The following is a 23,438-nucleotide window of genomic DNA, read 5'->3' as shown; positions in this document are numbered from 1 at the left end:
CCCTCCACTTGGCTCTGGTCCCCCTCCATCTTTGTTTCCTTGCCTCCTCTGTTTTCTCTACTCTTGCCCTCTCACTCTATCTCTCTCTCTCTACCTCTCATCTTCCTCTTGCTCCTATGGCTTCTCTTTCCCCCCCCCTCGCTTTCTCAGTTGTCCCATGCCTTTTCCCCTTTGCCTCCTTAGGGAGGATGATGTGTTGTAACTTGGCTTTTGGTATCTTCCACTCTCCCAGTTTTCCCCCCTCCCAATTCCTGCCCTCTTGGTATGACCGCAGCTGTCTCTGGAGGCAGCATTAGAATGTTGGGAGTTGAGGTCCTGTCAAGCTGGGAGCACCTTTGACGTTTGTAACTGAATAAACGTTCTGGAAATAAACCCACGAGTGGACATTCATCACTACACAGTGTTTAGGAAAAGAATTGTTTATCTCTTCACTGGAAAACGAGTCATTTTAAAAACGTGAACAGTTTTGATGCACCAAACAAGGTTATGCTGCCATCTAATGGATTATTTTGGTATTTATTTTCTAGTTCTTCATTGACTGTCCTAAGGTTTCCTGGAGCTTCTACTGTTTTAAAACACTGCACTTATTTAAAAGCTGTACTGCTTATGATAATGTTTACAAGATTGTACTGCTTATGATAATTTTTACAAGATTTTAAGTAAAGTTGATTTATTTTAATGACTTGCAACAATTTAAATGCTATTTTATCATTTGGGTTAAGTTTTGCAGCGTTTTCAGGAAGACTTATTTATTTATGAATATATAAGCAGTTTACTTAGCGGATTGTATATGTTTTACAATTATAGCGTTTTAATGCTAATGATTTACACTGCTATTTAATTAAGATTCTATAGTTGCGTCAAGTCATCCAGCTATTTCGTTAAGTATGTTCTATTGTAATGATATTAGCAGCAATTTTAGTAAGGCTGTTATATTGATGATGACTTACAGCTATTTTTAGTAAGACTGTTACACTATATTTATAGTTATTTATACAACAGTCATTAAGTCTGTAATTTGTGCAGCAATTCAGTAAGACTGCCATACTATACTATTTATACAGCGTTTCAGTAAGTCTGTGATATTCATTGTGATTCTTACAGCATTTCAGTAAGACTGTAATATTTGTGATTCATGCAGCAATTCAGTAAGACTGCTATACAGCATTCCAGTAAGTCTGTAATATTTATTAATATTTATAGTGATACTTACAGCATTTCAGTAAGACTGTAATATTTATAATGATTTTACAGCATTTCAGTAAGACTGTAATATGTATGTGATTCTTGCAGCAATTCAGTAAGTCTGCTATACTACATTTAGAATTATTTTTATTGTGATTTATACAGCATTTCGGTAAGACTGTGTGTTTATAATTATTTATGCAACATTTATTTTTGGTTATTCACACTTCAATTGTATGTTACGTGGTACAAATTTTGTGTGAGTTGCTTTCTCTTTAGACCATCTTGGTATTGCTGACGCTCTAAGTTTATATTGTTTGTCGTAGGGTGCTTGTATTTAAGAGCTCGTCTCTATACTCTTGAACTAGTCTGCAGTGTTGGTTGTGCGCACATCCTTTTCGCTGTTTTCACCCTACCTATGTAAACTTTGTGTCTTCATTACTTTGTACTCACCTGTACCCGTTTTATGGTGTGTTTTGTTTAGATCTGCACACGTTATTTTATTATTACTCTCTAACTTTCTCTTTATTTTTATGATGTTCCCTAGGGAAGGGGTGGTGTGTCTCGCTACGTCTTTTTGGTAGCATCCTGTTAGCATCCTTTCACTTACATCTTGGTCCTAGTATGTACTTTTTCTGCCTCTCTTTATCTTTGGCTTTCTGCTCTTTTCTTTATAATTCGTGGTAACTATTTATTTATTTGTTCTCTTTGTCTCCTTAAGGAAAGAGGATATGTTGTGACTACATTTACAGCAGCTTAGCTAGTGTGCATGTGTCTGTGTGTATGGAACCTTGGTGTGCATGATGTCAGCGTGGAATGTTGGTATAGATGGTGGACTGGAGGAGTGACAGTTGGATTGAGTGGGTGAGCTTTGAAGATCAGCTCCTGGTGGGGCCATGTACTAGCTTGGATTAACTTTGTACCATCTTGAATTGATCCTGTAACCAACATCCTTCATCCTGTAACTACATAATAAATCTCTACTTGGATCTACCTCATGACTACCATTATACTTCATTTCAGAGCACCGCTCAGCAGGAATACTGTGCAAGGCAGCCTTGACCAGGCCCACCCAGCGTTGCACAGGGCCACGCAACTCCATCTCCATTCCAGCGAGATTGCCATCTTTAGCCAAGCCTGCCCGGCCTGAAGAACATTGCACTGCAGTGCCTCCTAGTGGACATCCCGGGTACTGCGCCCATGTGAAGGGAGCACTTAGTAAAGAAAAAGCCCAGAGCCTCAGAAGAGCTGCACTGGCCTGCAGAAAAGTGACAGAAAAATCCCCACAGGCAATATACTACATGACAAGCAATAAAGCACTGCATGTGTTAAAATAACTGCCCTTCAAAAAAAGAAAAAGCCAGCCCCATATGAAAAGCGTACACAACATGAAGGCCTCAGCTGCGCTGGACAAAGACAAGGGGAACAGACTGGCAAACCCCTGAGAGACCCAACACGCACAAAGATACCTCAACCAAGAGAAGCATCAAGTAGCCAAACAAGGTCCAGTAAAAGTAAGAAGAGCGACGGTGTCCTTGCCCCGAACAGCAGCAGGAACAGCATGAGAGAGACAGCCAGGACGGAAGAACTGTGCAGCACATGCCCCAAGGAGCTGCCTATACCTTCCAAGGAGAAAGACCGTCACACCTCGCCAAGAGCCCCAAGAAGCCCAAATTGGTACCAGCATTAAGCAGACATGAGCAACAAAGCCCAAGAAGGTAAAGCCATCCCCGCAGAACGTTAAGGACAGGCACAGAGCGTTCAACTCCTACTGGCTGTCCGATGCCGCCTCAAGCATGGGAAATTGAACTACCCTCCGTCAGTGGTGAATGACCACCACCACAAGAAAGAAGAGCATGCACGCCGTGTGCCAGTAGAGGGTGCCCACACAGTGGACGGAGCCCGCAAAACCAGGAGTGTGCAGGAAGACTCACCAGCGAATGTAACTGAACTGGCAGGTGCCCTGGAGATAGAGGCATCTCCACAAAGAAGCACTGCTGAACACAGGTAGGAGAGCATCCACGTATCCACTGCCCTAGCAAAACCCCGCAGTGGACCGAAGAAAACAGTGTTCTCCCTCGTACTGACTCACGACAGAGTCCACAGGGACCCAAGACAGGCAAGAGAGGAGTCGCACACTTCATGTGGCAGGCTGCCACAGCAACAGGCACTCCAACAGCATGGCGACACGTGACCAGACGTCACAGCAGACAAGGAGCCTGTCATGCAAAGTGACCAGTCCGGACAAGCGCACCGGAAGAAAGGAAGAAGCAGCCGCCATGACGACGCAGACCCGAGTTGCAAGCACAACGCCGTCGAGCAGGGAGACTCACACCACCGCAAAATCCCTGAGGAGGGGATTGCGACCATGAAAGTCCCCAAGAGTAACAAGCAAGTCCTACCGACAGGTCGGGCCTGCAACAGGTCAGCAAATGAAAAGAAAAAACCGCCACAAGAACGACGCAACCAGTGAGATGTCCAGTGGTGCCAACATGAGGTAGGTGGTAGGACGCCACATCCAAGTGAAAATCTGGTTGGAAGAAGGAGGAAAGAACAGGGGCATGACGCCACAGGGCAGACAACCACCACAGGTGCAATCTGCGTCCTGGCCCCACGCTTCGTAGTGCGACCGTCCTCTCACCTGTCACCAGCTGCCTGGTATCAATAGCACCCCACCTCGCAGTGCACCTGCCTGCAGACAATGGAGCAGTGCCACAAAGTCCCACAAGTCCTCCTCACTCCCTAAGGTCACCCCTACAGAAGATCTTTGACTGTCTGCCCACTGAAGAAAACAAACTTCCTGTTACGGCCTCCCAGGTGCATCATGACCAAGGAGCATTGCACTACCCGAGTGAATCCACACACACCCTGAACAACCGGAGCTCATGGAGGCAAATCACCCAGGAACAGTCTGTACACCTCAGTTAACCTACAGCCTGCCGAAGTCGAGCACACCTGGCCATTGGAAGATCAGCCCTTGGCGACTACACAAGACTTGGCTGTGGCCCTGTTGGGAGTCCTGCAGCGACCCCTAAGTGTGGCCTATAAGACTACCCACACAGCCCATGTGGTCCCGTGGCAGTCCCTGAACAAGGGCCTCGACGGAGTTCCTGTGCATAGGGGGTCCATGTAGGAGAGATGTGTCGGCCGCATCTCAACGCCAGGCGCAGGAAATACGAAGGTCATGGCGGAAGACAGGTCACCCACAGAACCCGAGTCCAGACTCCAAGGAGGCCAGTCAATTACACCACCCTTGTAAGCTACATGAGCGACTTGGCTTTGAATACATTGGCAGTTCTGCAGCTATGCCTTTGCACGGCTCACGCGAAGCCCCGCACGGTCCCATGAGAGCCAGCAAGGAAAGCCATCCCAGAGGCTCCAGTGGCAGAGGAGTCCAGGCGAGAAAAAGCAATGAAAAAGCCCAGAGTCTCAGAAGAGCTGCACTGGCCTGCAGAAAAGTGACAGAAACATCCCCACAGGCAATATACTACATGACAAGCAATAAAGCACTGCATGTGTTAAAATAACTGCCCTTCAAAAAAAAGAAAAAGCCAGCCCCATATGAAAAGCGTACACAACATGAAAGCCTCAGCTGCGCTGGACAAGGACAAGGGGAACAGACTGGTTAACCCCTGAGAGACCCAACACGCACAAAGATACCTCAACCAAGAGAAGCATCAAGTAGCCAAACAAGGTCCAGCAAAAGTAAGAAGAGCGACGGTGTCCTTGCCCCGAACAACAGCAGGAACAGCACGTGAGAGACAGCCAGGACGGAAGAACTGTGCACCACATGCCCCAAGGAGCTGCCTATACCTTCCAAGGAGAAAGACCATCACACCTCGCCAAGAGCCCCAAGAAGCCCAAAACGGTACCAGCATTAAGCAGACATGAGCAACAAAGCCCAAGAAGGTAAAGCCATCACCGCAGAACGTTGAGGACAGGCACAGAGCGTTCAACTCCTACTGGCTGTCCGATGCCCCCTCAAGCAAGGGAAATTGAACTACCCTCCGTCAGTGGTGAATGACCACCACCACAAGAAAGAAGAGCATGCACGCCGTGTGCCAGTAGAGGGTGCCCACACAGTGGACGGAGCCCGCAAAACCAGGAGTGTGCAGGAAGACTCACCAGCGAATATAACTGAACTGGCAGGTGCCCTGGAGATAGAGGCATCTCCACAAAGAAGCACTGCTGAACACAGGTAGGAGAGCATCCACGTATCCACTGCCCTAGCAAAACCCCGCAGTGGACCGAAGAAAACAGTGTCCTCCCTCGTACTGACTCACGACAGAGTCCACAGGGACCCAAGACAGGCAAGAGAGGAGTCGCACACTTCATGTGGCAGGCTGCCACAGCAACAGGCACTCCGACAGCATGGCGACTCGTGACCAGACGTCACAGTAGACAAGAAGCCTGTCATGCAAAGTGAACAGTCCGGACAAGCGCACCGGAAGAAAGGAAGAAGCAGCCGCGATGACGACGCAGACCCGAGTTGCAAGCACAACGCCGTCGAGCAGGGAGACTCACACCACCGCAAAATCCCTGAGGAGGGGATTGCGACCATGAAAGTCCCCAAGAGTAACAAGCAAGTCCTACCGACAGGTCAGGAATGCAACAGGCCAGCAAATGAAAAGAAAAAAACACCACAAGAACGACGCAACCAGTGAGATGTCCAGTGGTGCCAACATGACGTAGGTGGTAGGACGCCACATCCAAGTGAAAATCTGGTTGGAAGAAGGAGGAAAGAACAGGGGCATGACGCCACAGGGCAGACAACCACCACAGGTGCAATCTGCGTCCTGGCCCCACGCTTCGTAGTGCGACCGTCCTCTCACCTGTCACCAGCTGCCTGGTATCAATAGCACCCCACCTCGCAGTGCACCTGCCTGCAGACAATGGAGCAGTGCCACAAAGTCCCACAAGTCCTCCTCACTCCCTAAGGTTACCCCTACAGAAGATCTTTGCCTGTCTGCCCACTGAAGAAAACAAACTTCCTGTTACGGCCTCCCAGGTGCATCATGACCAAGGAGCATTGCACTACCCGAGTGAATCCACACACACCCTGAACAACCGGAGCTCATGGAGGCAAATCACCCAGGAACAGTCTGTACACCTCAGTTAACCTACAGCCTGCCGAAGTCGAGCACACCTGGCCATTGGAAGATCAGCCCTTGGCGACTACACAAGACTTGGCTGTGGCCCTGTTGGGAGTCCTGCAGTGACCCCTAAGTGTGGCCTACAAGACTACCCACACAGCCCATGTGGTCCCGTGGCATCCCGGAACAAGGGCCTCGACGGAGTTCCTGTGCGTAGGGGGTCCATGTAGGAGAGATGTGTCGGCCGCATCTCCACGCCAGGTGCAGGAAATACGAAGGTCATGGCGAAAGACAGGTCACCCACAGAACCCGAGTCCAGACTCCAAGGAGGCCAGTCAATTACACCACCCTTGTAAGCTACATGAGCGACTTGGCTTTGAATACATTGGCAGTTCTGCAGCTATGCCTTTGCACGGCTCACGCGAAGTCCCGCACGGTCCCATGAGACCCAGCAAGGAAAGCCATCCCAGAGGCTCCAGTGGCAGAGGAGTCCAGGCGAGAAAAAGCAATGAAAAAGCCCAGAGTCTCAGAAGAGCTGCACTGGCCTGCAGAAAAGTGACAGAAACATCCCCACAGGCAATATACTACATGACAAGCAATAAAGCACTGCATGTGTTAAAATAACTGCCCTTCAAAAAAAAGAAAAAGCCAGCCCCATATGAAAAGCGTACACAACATGAAAGCCTCAGCTGCGCTGGACAAGGACAAGGGGAACAGACTGGTTAACCCCTGAGAGACCCAACACGCACAAAGATACCTCAACCAAGAGAAGCATCAAGTAGCCAAACAAGGTCCAGCAAAAGTAAGAAGAGCGACGGTGTCCTTGCCCCGAACAACAGCAGGAACAGCACGTGAGAGACAGCCAGGACGGAAGAACTGTGCACCACATGCCCCAAGGAGCTGCCTATACCTTCCAAGGAGAAAGACCGTCACACCTCGCCAAGAGCCCCAAGAAGCCCAAAACGGTACCAGCATTAAGCAGACATGAGCAACAAAGCCCAAGAAGGTAAAGCCATCACCGCAGAACGTTGAGGACAGGCACAGAGTGTTCAACTCCTACTGGCTGTCCGATGCCCCCTCAAGCAAGGGAAATTGAACTACCCTCTGTCAGTGGTCAATGACCACCACCACAAGAAAGAAGAGCATGCACGCCGTGTGCCAGTAGAGGGTGCCCACACAGTGGACGGAGCCCGCAAAACCAGGAGTGTGCAGGAAGACTCACCAGCGAATATAACTGAACTGGCAGGTGCCCTGGAGATAGAGGCATCTCCACAAAGAAGCACTGCTGAACACAGGTAGGAGAGCATCCACGTATCCACTGCCCTAGCAAAACCCCGCAGTGGACCGAAGAAAACAGTGTCCTCCCTCGTACTGACTCACGACAGAGTCCACAGGGACCCAAGACAGGCAAGAGAGGAGTCGCACACTTCATGTGGCAGGCTGCCACAGCAACAGGCACTCCGACAGCATGGCGACACGTGACCAGACGTCACAGCAGACAAGGAGCCTGTCATGCAAAGTGAACAGTCCGGACAAGCGCACCGGAAGAAAGGAAGAAGCAGCCGCGATGACGACGCAGACCCGAGTTGCAAGCACAACGCCGTCGAGCAGGGAGACTCACACCACCGCAAAATCCCTGAGGAGGGGATTGCGACCATGAAAGTCCCCAAGAGTAACAAGCAAGTCCTACCGACAGGTCAGGAATGCAACAGGCCAGCAAATGAAAAGAAAAAACCACCACAAGAACGACGCAACCAGTGAGATGTCCAGTGGTGCCAACATGAGGTAGGTAGTAGGACGCCACATCCAAGTGAAAATCTGGTTGGAAGAAGGAGGAAAGAACAGGGGCATGACGCCACAGGGCAGACAACCACCACAGGTGCAATCTGCGTCCTGGCCCCACGCTTCGTAGTGCGACCGTCCTCTCACCTGTCACCAGCTGCCTGGTATCAATAGCACCCCACCTCGCAGTGCACCTGCCTGCAGACAATGGAGCAGTGCCACAAAGTCCCACAAGTCCTCCTCACTCCCTAAGGTTACCCCTACAGAAGATCTTTGCCTGTCTGCCCACTGAAGAAAACAAACTTCCTGTTACGGCCTCCCAGGTGCATCATGACCAAGGAGCATTGCACTACCCGAGTGAATCCACACACACCCTGAACAACCGGAGCTCATGGAGGCAAATCCCCCAGGAACAGTCTGTACACCTCAGTTAACCTACAGCCTGCCGAAGTCGAGCACACCTGGACATTGGAAGATCAGCCCTTGGCGACTACACAAGACTTGGCTGTGGCCCTGTTGGGAGTCCTGCAGTGACCCCTAAGTGTGGCCTACAAGACTACCCACACAGCCCATGTGGTCCCGTGGCATCCCGGAACAAGGGCCTCGACGGAGTTCCTGTGCGTAGGGGGTCCATGTAGGAGAGATGTGTCGGCCGCATCTCCACGCCAGGTGCAGGAAATACGAAGGTCATGGCGAAAGACAGGTCACCCACAGAACCCGAGTCCAGACTCCAAGGAGGCCAGTCAATTACACCACCCTTGTAAGCTACATGAGCGACTTGGCTTTGAATACATTGGCAGTTCTGCAGCTATGCCTTTGCACGGCTCACGCGAAGCCCCGCACGGTCCCATGAGAGCCAGCAAGGAAAGCCATCCCAGAGGCTCCAGTGGCAGTGGAGTCCAGGCAAGAAAAAGCAATGACAAAGCCCAGAGTCTCAGAAGAGCTACACTGGCCTGCAGAAAAATTACAGAAACATCCCCACACTACATGACAAGCAATAAAGCACTGCATATGTTAAAATAACTGCCCTTCAAAAAAAAGAAAAAGCCAGCCCCATATGAAAAGCGTACACAACATGAAAGCCTCAGCTGCGCTGGACAAAGACAAGGGGAACAGACTGGTAAACCCCTGAGAGACCCAACACGCACAAAGATACCTCAACCAAGAGAAGCATCAAGTAGCCAAACAAGGTCCAGCAAAAGTAAGAAGAGCGACGGTGTCCTTGCCCCGAACAGCAGCAGGAACAGCACGTGAGAGACAGCCAGGACGGAAGAACTGTGCACCACATGCCCCAAGGAGCTGCCTATACCTTCCAAGGAGAAAGACCGTCACACCTCGCCAAGAGCCCCAAGAAGCCCAAAACGGTACCAGCATTAAGCAGACATGAGCAACAAAGCCCAAGAAGGTAAAGCTATCCCTGCAGAACGTTGAGGACAGGCACAGAGCGTTCAACTCCTACTGGCTGTCCGATGCCGCCTCAAGCAAGGGAAATTTAACTACCCTCCGTCAGTGGTGAATGACCACCACCACAAGAAAGAAGAGCATGCACCCCATGTGCCAGTAGAGGGTGCCCACACAGTGGACGGAGCCCGCAAAACCAGGAGTGTGCAGGAAGACTCACCAGCGAATGTAACTGAACTGGCAGGTGCCCTGGAGATAGAGGCATCTCCACAAAGAAGCACTGCTGAACACAGGTAGGAGAGCATCCACGTGGATCTATGACAGAATTTCGACTACAAAAATATCGACCTACAAGAATATTGAGTCAACAATATCGAGGGCAAAAATATCGAAATCCTATCTACAACATGGTAAGTACAAAAATATCGAGAAAAAAAATATCGATGTAAAAAATATCGATGTTAAAAATATCGTTTTTTTTTTTAAATATAGAAATGTAAAATTAAGTCTATAAGACTAATAAATAAAAGAAACATATTTAAAAGTATCTAATAATATTTAAAAGTAGTAAATAATACATATATTAAGAATACATTAATTAAATATATACAGTAAATATGTAATATATATACACTGAACAATAAGTATTAATAATTATTTTACGAATTTATAAATTAATGAAATATATTCAAATTTACTAACACATTTACAAACATAAAAGAGTAACATAAATAAAATGTAAATAATATAAAAAATAAAATAAATATTTGATATTTTAACAATTAATTAAATAAAACGTTGGATAGCGTAAGGCTAAAAATTTCTATTCCTACTCCAGACAGTACAACAGTAGGGAAAACTGACCCTGAACTCAAAAAACACCCCTTTACCCAAGAACTGAAACTGACCCTGAACCCTAAAAATACCCCTTTACCCAAAAACTGAAAACTGACCCTGAACCCTAAAAATACCCCTTTACCCAAGAACTGAAAACTGACCCAGAACCCTAAAAATACCCCTTTACCCAAGAACTGAAAACTGACCCAGAACCCAAAAAATACCCCTTTACCCAAAAACTGAAAACTGACCCTGAACCCAAAAAATACCCCTTTACCCAAGAACTGAAAACTGACCCTGAACCCAAAAAATACCCCTTTACCCAAAAACTGAAAACTGACCCTGAACCCTAAAAATACCCCTTTACCCAAAAACTGAAAACTGACCCTGAACACAAAAAATACCCCTTTACCCAAGAACTGAAAACTGACCCTGAACCAAAAAATACCCCCTTACCCAAAAACTGAAAACTGACCCTGAACCCTAAAAATACCCCTTTACCCATAAACTGAAAACTGACCCTGAAACCAAAAAATACCCCCTTACCGAAAAACTGAAAACTGACCCTGAACCCTAAAAATACCCCTTTACCCATAAACTGAAAACTGACCCTAAACCCTAAAAAAAAACCTTTACCCAAAAACTCAAAACTGACCCTAAACACTAAAAATACACCTTTACCCAAAATTAATTAATATTATTTCATTAGCAATTAATTATTAATAAACAATAACAAAAAAGTAAATATATTAGCAAATTTGCTGTAATTATTATAATGTAATAATTAATATTATTTTTTCCCAATTAATTAATTAACAGTAATTAAAAACTTATATATCAATAAATTACTCTAATTAATGTAACTAATTAATATTATTTAATTACCAATTAATTAATAATGTTAAATATGTACAAAATAATAATAATTAATTAACTAATTAATATTAATTATTTCCCAATAAATTAAATATAAATTTATAAAAACATATATTATTAATTAATTATTATTAACTTACTCCCCACCCCATTCCCCTATAAACCCACATCCCGCTACAGAAAATATATATCAATTAATCAATTAATTATTTTCCCAATTAATCAATATTAATTAGCAATTAATTATAATTAATTAATTAATCCTACTAATTATTAATCAACTTGCCATAATTAAATTACTTCCCACCCTATTCCCCTATAAACCCACAACCCGCTACAGAACATATATATATCAATTAATAAATTAATTAAAATTATTTTCCTAATATTTTCACATAATTACCAATTAATTATAATTAATTAATTAATCCTACTAATTACTAAACAATTTGCCATAATTAAATTACTTCCCACCCTATTCCCCTATAAACCCACAACCCGCTCCGGTACAAAAACATAAAATTTACTTATAAAATTATTTATTGTTATATAAAATTTATACACATATAATAGTAATTATTTTAAATACTTAAATTAAACATATAACACATACATAATAAAAAACTATACAATAATACAAATATCGATATTAGTGTCATCGAAATTAGTAACATCGATATATATGCTATCGATATTACTTACTTCGATATTACTTACATCGATATTAATTATTTCGATATTACTTACCTTGGGTCGATATTCTGTCCTACGATATTCTTGCCTTCGATATTATGCACCTTCGATATTTCAGACTCGATATTATGGTAGGTCGATATTTACAACTCGATATTTTGACTGTGTACCCATCCACGTATCCACTGCCCTAGCAAAACCCCGCAGTGGACCGAAGAAAACAGTGTCCTCCCTCGTACTGACTCACGACAGAGTCCACAGGGACCCAAGACAGGCAAGAGAGGAGTCGCACACTTCATGTGGCAGGCTGCCACAGCAACAGGCACTCCGACAGCATGGCGACACGTGACCAGACGTCACAGCAGACAAGGAGCCTGTCATGCAAAGTGACCAGTCCGGACAAGCCCACCGGAAGAAAGGAAGAAGCAGCCGCCATGACGACGCAGACCCGAGTTGCAAGCACAACGCCGTCGAGCAGGGAGACTCACACCACCGCAAAATCCCTGAGGAGGGGATTGCGACCATGAAAGTCCCCAAGAGTAACAAGCAAGTCCTACCGACAGGTCAGGAATGCAACAGGCCAGCAAATGAAAAGAAAAAACCGCCACAAGAACGACGCAACCAGTGAGATGTCCAGTGGTGCCAACATGAGGTAGGTGGTAGGACGCCACATCCAAGTGAAAATCTGGTTGGAAGAAGGAGGAAAGAACAGGGGCATGACGCCACAGGGCAGACAACCACCACAGGTGCAATCTGCGTCCTGGCCCCACGCTTCGTAGTGCGACCGTCCTCTCACCTGTCACCAGCTGCCTGGTATCAATAGCACCCCACCTCGCAGTGCACCTGCCTGCAGACAATGGAGCAGTGCCACAAAGTCCCACAAGTCCTCCTCATTCCCTAAGGTCACCCCTACAGAAGATATTTGCCTGTCTGCCCACTGAAGAAAACAAACTTCCTGTTACGGCCTCCCAGGTGCATCATGACCAAGGAGCATTGCACTACCCGAGTGAATCCACACACACCCTGAACAACCGGAGCTCATGGAGGCAAATCACCCAGGAACAGTCTGCACACCTCAGTTAACCTACAGCCTGCGGAAGTCGAGCACACCTGGCAATTGGAAGATCAGCCCTTGGCGACTACACAAGACTTGGCTGTGGCCCTGTTGGGAGTCCTGCAGCGACCCCTAAGTTTGGCCTACAAGACTACCCACACAGCCCATGTGGTCCCGTGGCAGTCCCGGAACAAGGGCCTCGACGGAGTTCCTGTGCGTAGGGGTCCATGTAGGAGAGATGTGTCGGCCGCATCTCCACGCCAGGCGCAGGAAATACGAAGGTCATGGCGGAAGACAGGTCACCCACAGAACCAGAGTCCAGACTCCAAGGAGGCCAGTCAGTTACACCACCCTTGTAAGCTACATGAGCGACTTGGCTATGAATACATTGGCAGTTCTGCAGCTATGCCTTTGCACGGCTCACGCGAAGCCCCGCACGGTCCCATGAGAGCCAGCAAGGAAAGCCATCCCAGAGGCTCCAGTGGCAGAGGAGTCCAGGCAAGAGAGGCAAGTCGAAAGTTGCTCAGCAGGCAGGAGTAAAGAGGGTCACTGAGCACGCCACCCTCACAGGAAGGCCTCACCCACAGAGATTGTCTACGAATCCAAAGTGGATTTCACCACAGCTCCAGATGCATTGACACTGAACTTTTGTACATAGAATTCAACACAGCAAGACCGGCCAGTGTAAAGAGCATCGCCTAAGCGACTGAAGGAAACCCGACCAAAGCTCCAGCGCTGCCTGGCTTACAGCCTGAAGAGACTCATTTGGTGCTATGTGTTGTTTATTTGTTTTCTTATAGGATGGACTTTTTTTTTTCATTAAAGTTTGAGAGGGATGTAGTGTCCGTCTGGATACGTTCTAGTGTTTTACTCTGTTAAGCACAAACTAACACCCACCCATCACAGGCGTCACATGTCAGGTGACCCTGTCAATAAAAGGGACTGGGCGCACATGCTCTAGGCCAGTTACAGTACCCTACTCAGTGTGTCTGTGCAGTCATAATGCTAGTATGTGGGCCTAGTGCCCAGGATACCACAACCCCAACCGCTGAGCGGTCCTGGTTCTCACTAGAAGAGCTGCGTGCACATCTTCCTTCCTGGGTCAAGTCGTCAACACTAGGAGTTTAAAGTTGTTGGCTCACCTGAAACTTTCTCCATCTGCGTTCCTGGAAGGATGTCACCTCTGATAGCTCTGCACTGATGTAAGCGGCTCCATGGGGATGGGCCCGCCCGCCCTCATCACGTTGAGTCCGGCCAGGCATGTGTTGTAGGTCTGGATCTCATGTTTCAGAATCAGCTTCTTCTGGGATGCTGCAAGTTCTCCGTAATCTATGTGTACAGCACAGTTGCATGAATTCCAGATATCAGGAAGGATGGTAGACCATGGGCTGCAGTTTCATGGGCGCACAATTATTATGCTGCCATCTTTATTGGCACCAGGCAATGCCCCCATACTAAGAATTCTTGTATCCTGACACTTTTCTTAGAGGGTGGTGCTGTCTGATGTAGCTATACACATGACCTATAATGATTTATTTTCCCTGAATCTTCTCTTGCAGAAACAATTCTTAGCAAGTGCCAGAACAGAACAAACTTGGTGTGGAGAGTCATACCGAGTAACTGATAGGGCTCATTAAAGTATAGACAGAATCAAAAAAGACTTTCCTACTCATGAACAAATAACACTGCAGGCAATAAAAAGAAATTCATAACTTCACAAGTTCTTAACTCATGATTCTTTCATCTACTTTTCTCCTTTGGGTGAGCATATTTCCTCCTCATGCTATGGGCCACATTAAGACCCCTTACATGACTGATCTAGCTCTTCAAGACAATATATACCATCACATCACTTGTCCAACCCCTCCACATGGTGTATACATTCACATCATTGGTCCAGCCCGTCCATATGGTTTATACCTTCACATCACTGATCCGGCCCTTCCACATGGTGTATACCTTCACATCATTGGTTCAGCCCGTCCATATGGTTTATACCTTCACATCATTGGTCCAGCCCGTCCTCATGGTGTATACCTTCACTTTATTGTTCCAGCCTGTCCACATGGTGTATACCTTCACATCACTTGTGCAGCCCTTCGACATTGTGCATAACTTCACTTTATTGGTCCAGCACCTCCACATGGTGTATACCTTCACATCACTGGTCCAACCCCTCCACAATGTGTATACCATCAAATAACTGGTGCAGCCCTTCGACATGGAATATAACTTCACTTTATTGGTCCAGCCCCTCCACATAGTGTATACCTTCACATCATTGGTCCAGTCGGTTCACATGATGTATACCTTCACATCACTGGTCCAACCCCTCCACATGATGTATACCTTCACATCCCTGGTCCAGCCGCTCCATATGGTGTATACCTTCTTATCTCTGGTCCAGCCACTCCACATGGTATATACCTTCACATCACTGGTACAGCCCCTCCACATGGTATATACCTTCACATCATTAGTCCAGTCCCTCCACATGGTGTATACCTTCATATCACTGGTCCAGCCGCTCCACATGTTGTATACCTTCACATCACTGGTCCAGCCCCTCTACATGGTGTATACATTGATATCACAATTTAGCATCAATTGTAATTCGTATATATATTCAAGGTTGTCAACACAATGTATACATTCACACCACTGCTCGGCGTGTCTGAACTCCACATCAGACAATTATTCCAATATCTACCTTCAAATGTAATTCACACTGTGTTGGCTAGAGAAAATATCCTTTGACCAATACTTGTCATCAGCGGAATTCCAAGATGGCCGCCGATTAAGATGACAAGGTGATGGTCTAGTTGATATGCTCCTCCACAGGTGTTGAGCTTAGGTGAAGCGCTAACTAATGCACACTCACTAAAGAAGTTTTCTGAGTTGGACGAACATTTGCTGAGCTCTGAGATATTTTCCTCGTTCCTGTAGTTGTGGCATTTTTCGACATTTCCTTTTACTGTGCATTTAAAGATAGCGCGAGAGGAAAGGATTTCTTAATAGAAACCGAGCATTACCTGTCAAAGGAAAATTGCACGTCCTTGCAATTTCCTTCTTCAGTCTACCTTCTGGTAGAATCTTCAACAAGAGGCCTCCATCTGCAGCGGTTCCTGAGGATTAGAAGATAAACAGAGATATGTTTATTAATGCTTCATTCAATCTAAAGGTAATGATAATTTGAACTCTAAAAATTTATCAAGAAAATTAAGAAAGAAAGACAATCCAGGAAGAGTGTTTACCTGAGAATAGCGACCTTTAGAACACCTAAAAGAAAAGAAAGAACCGGACATAGTTATTCAAAATATACAGGTTAGGAATACAATTCATAGGTTAGGTAATATGTAGGTAATTAGAATAAATTAGTTTGCGAGCATAATTTAGTATAGGTTAATTATGTATTTAGGATATTAGTCAGACATTCATAATTCAAGTAGCTAGGAATTTAAGTTCAAGAGGATATTGTGTACAGATCCCTTAAAAGAAGAATATCGGTTGAGTAAAAGTCTGCGAAGTAAAAACTAGATGGTAAGAGGTAAATTTATAAGACAATTTAAAAAGAAAATTCAATTGGAATACCGAAGTAATCTTTATTTTGTTAAAACAGCTCATAATACTCAGAAGTGAAAAAAGACAAGAGAGCAAATAATAAGAAAAGAGGAGAAGCAAGTTCTCTGGAACATAAGGTATAATAGATAAGATATAGAGATAGAGTATAGAGTGGGTTAGGAAATGTGTTATTGTATGTTCTTTGATATCACAGAAGGCTTCTCCGAAGTTTATGTCTGCGGAACAGACTGAACAAGAGAACAGTTCTAGAGCGGTCTCCTCTGTTCTTTCTTATTTTATCCACTCCCCCGTCCCCCTGGGGTACCTGAGGTTCATGTTTTTTAACGGACTCTGAGGCATCCTTCGGAGGGAGTTGGGATGTTAGCGACTCTGTTCCGGTGCAAGTCTTGGTGGTAAGAGTTTCACTTTAGATCCCTGACACTGGGTCTTCAGCATAATGTATATCTTCACTCGACTAGTCCAGCCCTTGAGCATACATTTATATCACAGATCTAGGTATTGAACACCACGTATGACATCAAATAATGGGTTATGTTATTCAGTCCAATCTATACCTGGTCCAGCCCTTCAACTGGATGTATACCTTTACAATTACTTTTTGTTTAGTTCCTATAAGACCTATTTAAGATATGCAAGTTTAGACAACATATGCTGTAGGATTGGTGCCAGACTGATTCTAAGCACCCATACTGAGTATGTTGGCCTGTGTAGCAGCTAGCTCACAGAAACTCCTCTTACCAAGGAGAGAAAAGTTCTTGGCAACTATCGAACATGACAACCCTGATCTCTCAGGACTGTGGAAACAGTGCGCTCAGTCACTCGTGCTCACTTTGTCTCAGAGAGTTACACAGAATAAATGGTATGGATGTTTTTCAAAAAGCCTTTATTGATCAGTTGTTATTCTAGTGTAAAAGAGGTGTGCTGAAATAACCATAAGAAAGTAACAGATATAAATGATTAGAAGCCCTAGGAAAGTAAAAGGATGGTAGACATTTAACATTATGCTAAAATCATAAATATAGGCAGGTATATATAATACATGACAACAAAATGCGTACTCCTACAATGCAACCTAACTAGATCTACCTAGGTGTACCTAGCTTATGTGTAGGTATTCAGCAAGAATCCATCTAGGATAAAGTCAGCCCCATTACCTGAAGTGAGAGACTGTGTGACCCTGTCTTGGTCTCGAGCTGGATACCCCGCAAGGGATGTCAGACCACTGCGAGCTGGAGTGTTTGCCTTCATGAACCTCAGCATATCGTGTCAGTGTGTCGCATGGAAGTCCTGATCTCCTCTATTTCAGTGAGATGCGATGTATATATATCAACAGGTCTCCTCAGAAGTTCTACCATCCTGTGCCAGTGTTGGATATAGGATGAAGTCATGAATGAACTTTATACATAGTTATTATGCAGGAGATAGTAATCCTGCTGAGTTTCCAAGAATCTTAATGCATAATATATGAGGCTTTTACTAAGGAAAACCCAACCTTCTGCGTGCAGTGCAGACCCGGGTCTAGTGGCTCAGTTGACTAATGCGTCTACTGTAGGGGCCTGTGTTCGACCTCAAAGTCAGAGGTTCAAATCCCGGCGGGTCAACTCAGACTTTGATCCATCTGAGGTCGGGAAAATGAGTACCATTGAGTTGGGTAACAGCAAACGTCTGTTATTCAGTGGCAAGATACTCGTAGTGATGGACGTGTACTTTACAAATACACATGTTATAATATGTTATTTAAGTAAAAACTCAGTCCCCAAAAACCATTATGCATGTAGTTTAAGGGAGAATGTACATGAAAGAAAAGGTTGTTACCTGAGCCTATGTTAGGCCATTTATATAAAATATAACCTGATTGTCAGCAGAATGTATACATTCACATTTCTGTGACATCACTTAAACATGATTTATATCTTCACATCACTGGGAGAGCCCTTTAACAGGACGTATACCTTCACATCACTGGGACAGACCTTCAACAAAATGTATAATTTCACACCATTAGTCCAGCCCTGCAATCGGAGGTATGCCTTTATCTCACTGGTCCAGCTTGTCAGCACAATGTATACCTTCAACTCAGTGGGACAGCTCGTCAACACGATGTATACCTTCACATTATTGGTCCAACCCATCCACATGGGTTGTAGCTTTACATGACTGGTCCAGTCCTTCCACATGGTGTATACCTTTACATCAGTTGTCCAGCCCGTCCACATGATATATATATTTACATCACTGGTCCAGCCCTTCAGAACTATTTATACATTTACATCACTGGTCTAGCACTGCAAAAGAATGCAGACCTCACATCATACCTGCAGCCCCTCCACATGGTGTATACCTTCAAATCAGTGGCCCAGACCCTCAGCACTATCAATACATTCTCATTCACATCACTGGTCATGCAACAGGATGCATAACTTCACATCACTAGTCTAGCTTCTCCACACGGTGCATACCTTCATATCACTAGTAGAGCCCCTCCACATAGAGTAGCGGTTACCAATAACTCTGGGCGGAAAACTCCCCGCCGCTCGCGAAGGTTGCATAATTTTATGCATTCGGTTTTACGTTGAGCTCACAGAGATCCGAAAAATTATGCTCCACATAGCAGAGCAGATTTTTTTCCGTCGCCTGCGTTCCCCATGGCGAGCGCGAGCATGGAAAATCTAGCCCCGGGCGAGATTTCTCATAGTACGAGATAAGTAACAGCAAGTTGGTGAGCATGTGCATCTAAAATAAACCTCCTGGCAAGATTTCTCAAGGGCAGTCTGATTTCTGATTGCGAGTGGTCATGTATGCTTGCGACCCTCGTGTTGAGAAATTTCCTGTTCCCATTGAGAAAGCTGCTACTCGAGGAAAAATGCACTTGAGTGGCAGAAAGAAAGCAGTGCCCGCTGCGGTGTCAATTATGCCATCCGTAATGATTGCACTGTGCGGACAAGCACCTGGCACTGAAAATCACTGCAAATGGCATTTATCTTAAGAAACTGATTCACTTGCAGAGGTCCGTGCGGCAAAGTTTTTTTGCACACGCAAGGAAAATCCACCTCCCAGCAAGATTTTTCCTCATTTGCGTTCGTTAATATCAAGTTGGCAAGCACGAGCAGGGAAAATGAACCTCCTGGTGAGATTTCTCAGCGCAGGCAATCAGATTTCTCTTTGCTAGCGGTCACGTATGCTCTGACCCTTGCTTTGAAAAACTGCCCGTTCTAATTGAGAAAGCTGCTGCTCGAGTAAAAATGTACTTGAGCGGCAGAAAGGAAGCAGCACCCGCTTGTGCTGTGCATCATGCAGTTTGCGATGACTGGACAGTGTGGACAAGCACCTGGCACTGAACATCATTGCGAACAGAATTTATCTAAAATAACACCACCACTTGCGGAGCTCCACATAGCGCAGCAGAGTTTTTTTGTACTTTGCAGAGTCCCGCATAGAGGAACTCAGTAATCTGTACCCAAGCTTAATTACCACCCTGTTTGATATGCCTCCATATGCACACTGTTTTAACACCATGGTGGAATTATACCTGCAGTTTACTAATTTGGTGCTCGTAATCCCTTTCATCTGCTTCTGTTGACTGATTATCGCAGCATGTGTATTTTATAGAAGAATAACACTGGTTTAATGAAAATATTAAAAACGTCCCATTGTGTATTCAGATTATTTCTTTGAGAACAAGAGTGCAAAAAAGTGTTTTCTAGAACTTTTTTCACAATCCCTGAGGGGTCAGGGTTGTCATGTTCAGTGCTTGCAGATATCCCACATCCCATAGAGGTTTGATATGGAAATACTGCTAGATTCCGGTGTACTCATACCACACTGGAGTCACTAAGATGTATTGCAGTGCGGGTGATGGGGACCTACTTTGTGAAGTCACCTATGGCGCTGTAAGTGACACTCCACGTGATGCTGTGTGATGTTATGTTGGTGATATTTGAGAAATGCACATTCAACAAAAGTTTTCTTGGCACCAGCCACAAAGAGGTTGATCTTACAATTGCACAGACTGCCAGAGTGGTACTGATAATCACCAAAGTGTGAGACTGTGTGAGACTTTTAATAATGTGCGAGTCTCACTTGGGTTGACATGCAAAGGCTCACGGGAAGAGCCAGGCTTCTAAGGCAGTGAATGAATGGTGTGCAGACCGAAATCGTCCTTCCTTCTAATATAGGAGTGTAGAAGAGGCTCTTAGAGTGTGGGATGGAGAGTATCATATAACGTTCTTGGAAATGAATGAAGGACCAAGGCTATTTAGAGGCTTGAAGACAAACAGAGTACCTTAAATTGCACTCTAAATCCAACAGATAGTTAATACTGATGTTTAAGTGAATCGGGGGCATGGACTGTTTTGGGGTGTTCTGTGCAAGGCGTGCAGCTTCGTTCTTGAAAACCTGTAGCCTAGGTACCACTGTAGGGGGGCGACGCAGGTGCAGTGACTTGGTATAATGGAGTTTTCAGATAATGAAGGCTACAGCACCATATTGAGCGCCTCAAGCCTTTAGAAAGGTTCTTATATCCTAATCTGTCTCAATAGAAATATGCAGCTGAAAGCCATGAGGTTGTATTGCCTGTGCCTCTGCCTTTCTAAGTGGAGTACATTGATTTTGTGGGTTTAGTTCATCATTAAACCCAGGTGCCGATTACGCCTTTTCCTATCTCATTTCTTAGTTGAAGGCACCAGTAGGACAAGTGCATCACTAAGCAAATATGAAGCTGCAAGCTGTAGCCTAATTAAGGAATGATCAGATCTTGTACAGGAAAAAGACCCTGTCCCTTTAATATTACACCTCCATATTGTATCCAAAATGTAACCTGAGTCACGACTCGGAGTATGGATCAGTTTGGTGAAATGTTGGGACAAGAGTAGCTCCAGAAATTCATTATCCTCGACTCCCACCTTAAGAATTTCTGCCTGGTAATTAAAATCCTCAATTATGATCAGGTGAGTGTGGCTAAGCAAGAGAGACTAGAGAAGTTCAATGCCCGGGCACCCCAAAAGCATTTCCAGTGATCAGTCATGGACCTTGCTGTAAAATAGGTGGAGTCTTTGCCAATGTCTCCTACTTTGTCCCACATGATGTCATCAGTGATGCTGCTTATGAGCTCACCAATGGTGTTCTGATCAGTGTCTTCTGTTATAACAGACAGGGTCCTTTGTTATGCTGGTAGACATCGCTTTGTGCTGCACATTGTCTGTGCATTGACCTGACCTGTTGGGCTTTGACAGAATTGCATGGCTTCATTTCACCAGGAGGTCTTGCTAATAATTCCACAATTGTATTAAGTGTTATATAGATACACCGAGCCTTTTACCCTAAATTACTGCAGTGCACATTGTGTTAGTCTGTCAGTCTTCCCATGTACCTGCCATGTGTCCTTGTGTACCTTCTCCGTCACTCAGATGGTTGCTGATGAAGTGGACTCTTTGATGTCTATACATTGATTCCCATACTGAAAGGATACACATTGCAGTAATGTCTGACCCCACAGATCTCTGCAACTTTTTCACCGTGACCTCAGACAGCAGAGCACGCCACACCCCAATGGATTGTAACAGTGGGTATAAGAACACCCACTCAGCATCACTTGCATTTTCTGAGAATTGTTCATTTGGTGGGTAATACTGCTTTAACCTCTTTGCATAGAACATTGAGTACAATGTTTTTTGATCAGTCCTTGCTGAGTCTGGGGCTCTATTATACAGTATCCTTCTGCCAGTATGTGGCATGTCAAATGTCTGTAGCTAGGGTGGAGATGCCTCTTGTGGGGTGGGTGAGGGCTTGCAGAGTCCTAAAGGTGCATCTACTGTAAATGTTGATTCTGTGCCAAGATCTCTACAATAAGCATCTTCTGACCTGTTCTTAGGGCTGGAATAAGCGATGATAACCCTATTGGAACAGACTGGGAAGAGCTGAACTTCAAGTCATTCAAGATCAAACACGTGTCAGAAGATATGGACCGGCTCTGGCTTGTCCTCTTTGATCAGAAGGTCTACACATGCGCTCTCTAAATCGAAAGCGAGTGAAGAGGTCCCAGCATCTGCATCCACCATCAGCAAGATCCACACTGCCCTCGACATGTCCTCCTCTCTCTTGCTCCAGGTCACGTGTCTCTCTCATGGATCCTCTTTCCCTGCTGCCTCTCTCTCTCTCTTCCAACCTCCATTACCCCCCTCTTTTTTATCATATTTTTACACTGTTTCTTCTCCCGCTGCATGTTCTTGACCCAATTAATCATCTGATGTTGTGTTACTGAATTCCGCAATAAAAATCTCAAACATTGCAAAAATAAAAATCAGCATTAAAGTTTATTGCAGAAGGACTCCTTACCAATGAACCTGTGTGTCTCAAGATCTTCCACGTTTGACGGTTGTTCTTTGATCTGACTTCCGCTGTGCACGAGGGTAGAAGCAGTTTACAAACTCTCCATCGGCTCTTCACAAGATCAGAGAATCCATTGAAGGTGGGTGAAGTCTTGTGAGCCCTTTATACAGAACTACAAGTAATGGTCTAGAAATGGTCAAGCCGGTCCTGGTGACCTATGGAAAGAGCGGTCCCGCATCCCAAAATCTTTTCAATGAAATCTTTGCTGGAGAAAATATAGCTGTCAACTATGATTTACACTTGATATCTTTAGTGATGTAGGAAGGTGGCAGTAGCATAACAAAAGCCCCCGCAGCCCCTGCGGTGCGTGGGTCCCATGAGTGCTAGGTGGTCCCATATGGTACTGTGCATGGGCATCCTGAGAGCTCCGAACTGTGTCCTTGGCGAGGGGGGCCCAACATGCACTTTGCAGGAGGTTCCCATCCAGATTTGTTAAGCTACTGGAAGGAGGCTACTGCTTTTCTGCAAAACTGCATTCAAAAAATTAATTGGAGCCATTTTCCTTCTTTTGAGGAAGCCGAGGATTGATCCTATTAATGAATGAACTC

At 45.3% G+C, this 23,438-nt stretch overlaps 1 protein-coding gene across 1 annotated transcript in view; it reads left to right on the top strand.

Moving 5' to 3' along the window:
- LOC147668877 (fish-egg lectin-like) overlaps window positions 1-22,517 on the top strand; it is a 121,624-nt gene extending 99,107 nt beyond the window's left edge. Inside the window, exon 4 of the mRNA XM_086948379.1 lies at window positions 22,373-22,517. Within this exon, the coding sequence (XP_086804505.1) occupies window positions 22,373-22,517 (145 nt within the window). The remainder of the gene's footprint in view (window positions 1-22,372) is intronic.
- Window positions 22,518-23,438: the final 921 nt, after the last annotated feature.

This window comes from Lissotriton vulgaris, unplaced genomic scaffold, assembly GCF_964263255.1.
Source record: "Lissotriton vulgaris unplaced genomic scaffold, aLisVul1.2 SCAFFOLD_1441, whole genome shotgun sequence".
NCBI classification, from domain to species: domain Eukaryota; kingdom Metazoa; phylum Chordata; class Amphibia; order Caudata; family Salamandridae; genus Lissotriton; species Lissotriton vulgaris.
This window is presented reverse-complemented; position numbering and strand designations above follow the sequence as displayed.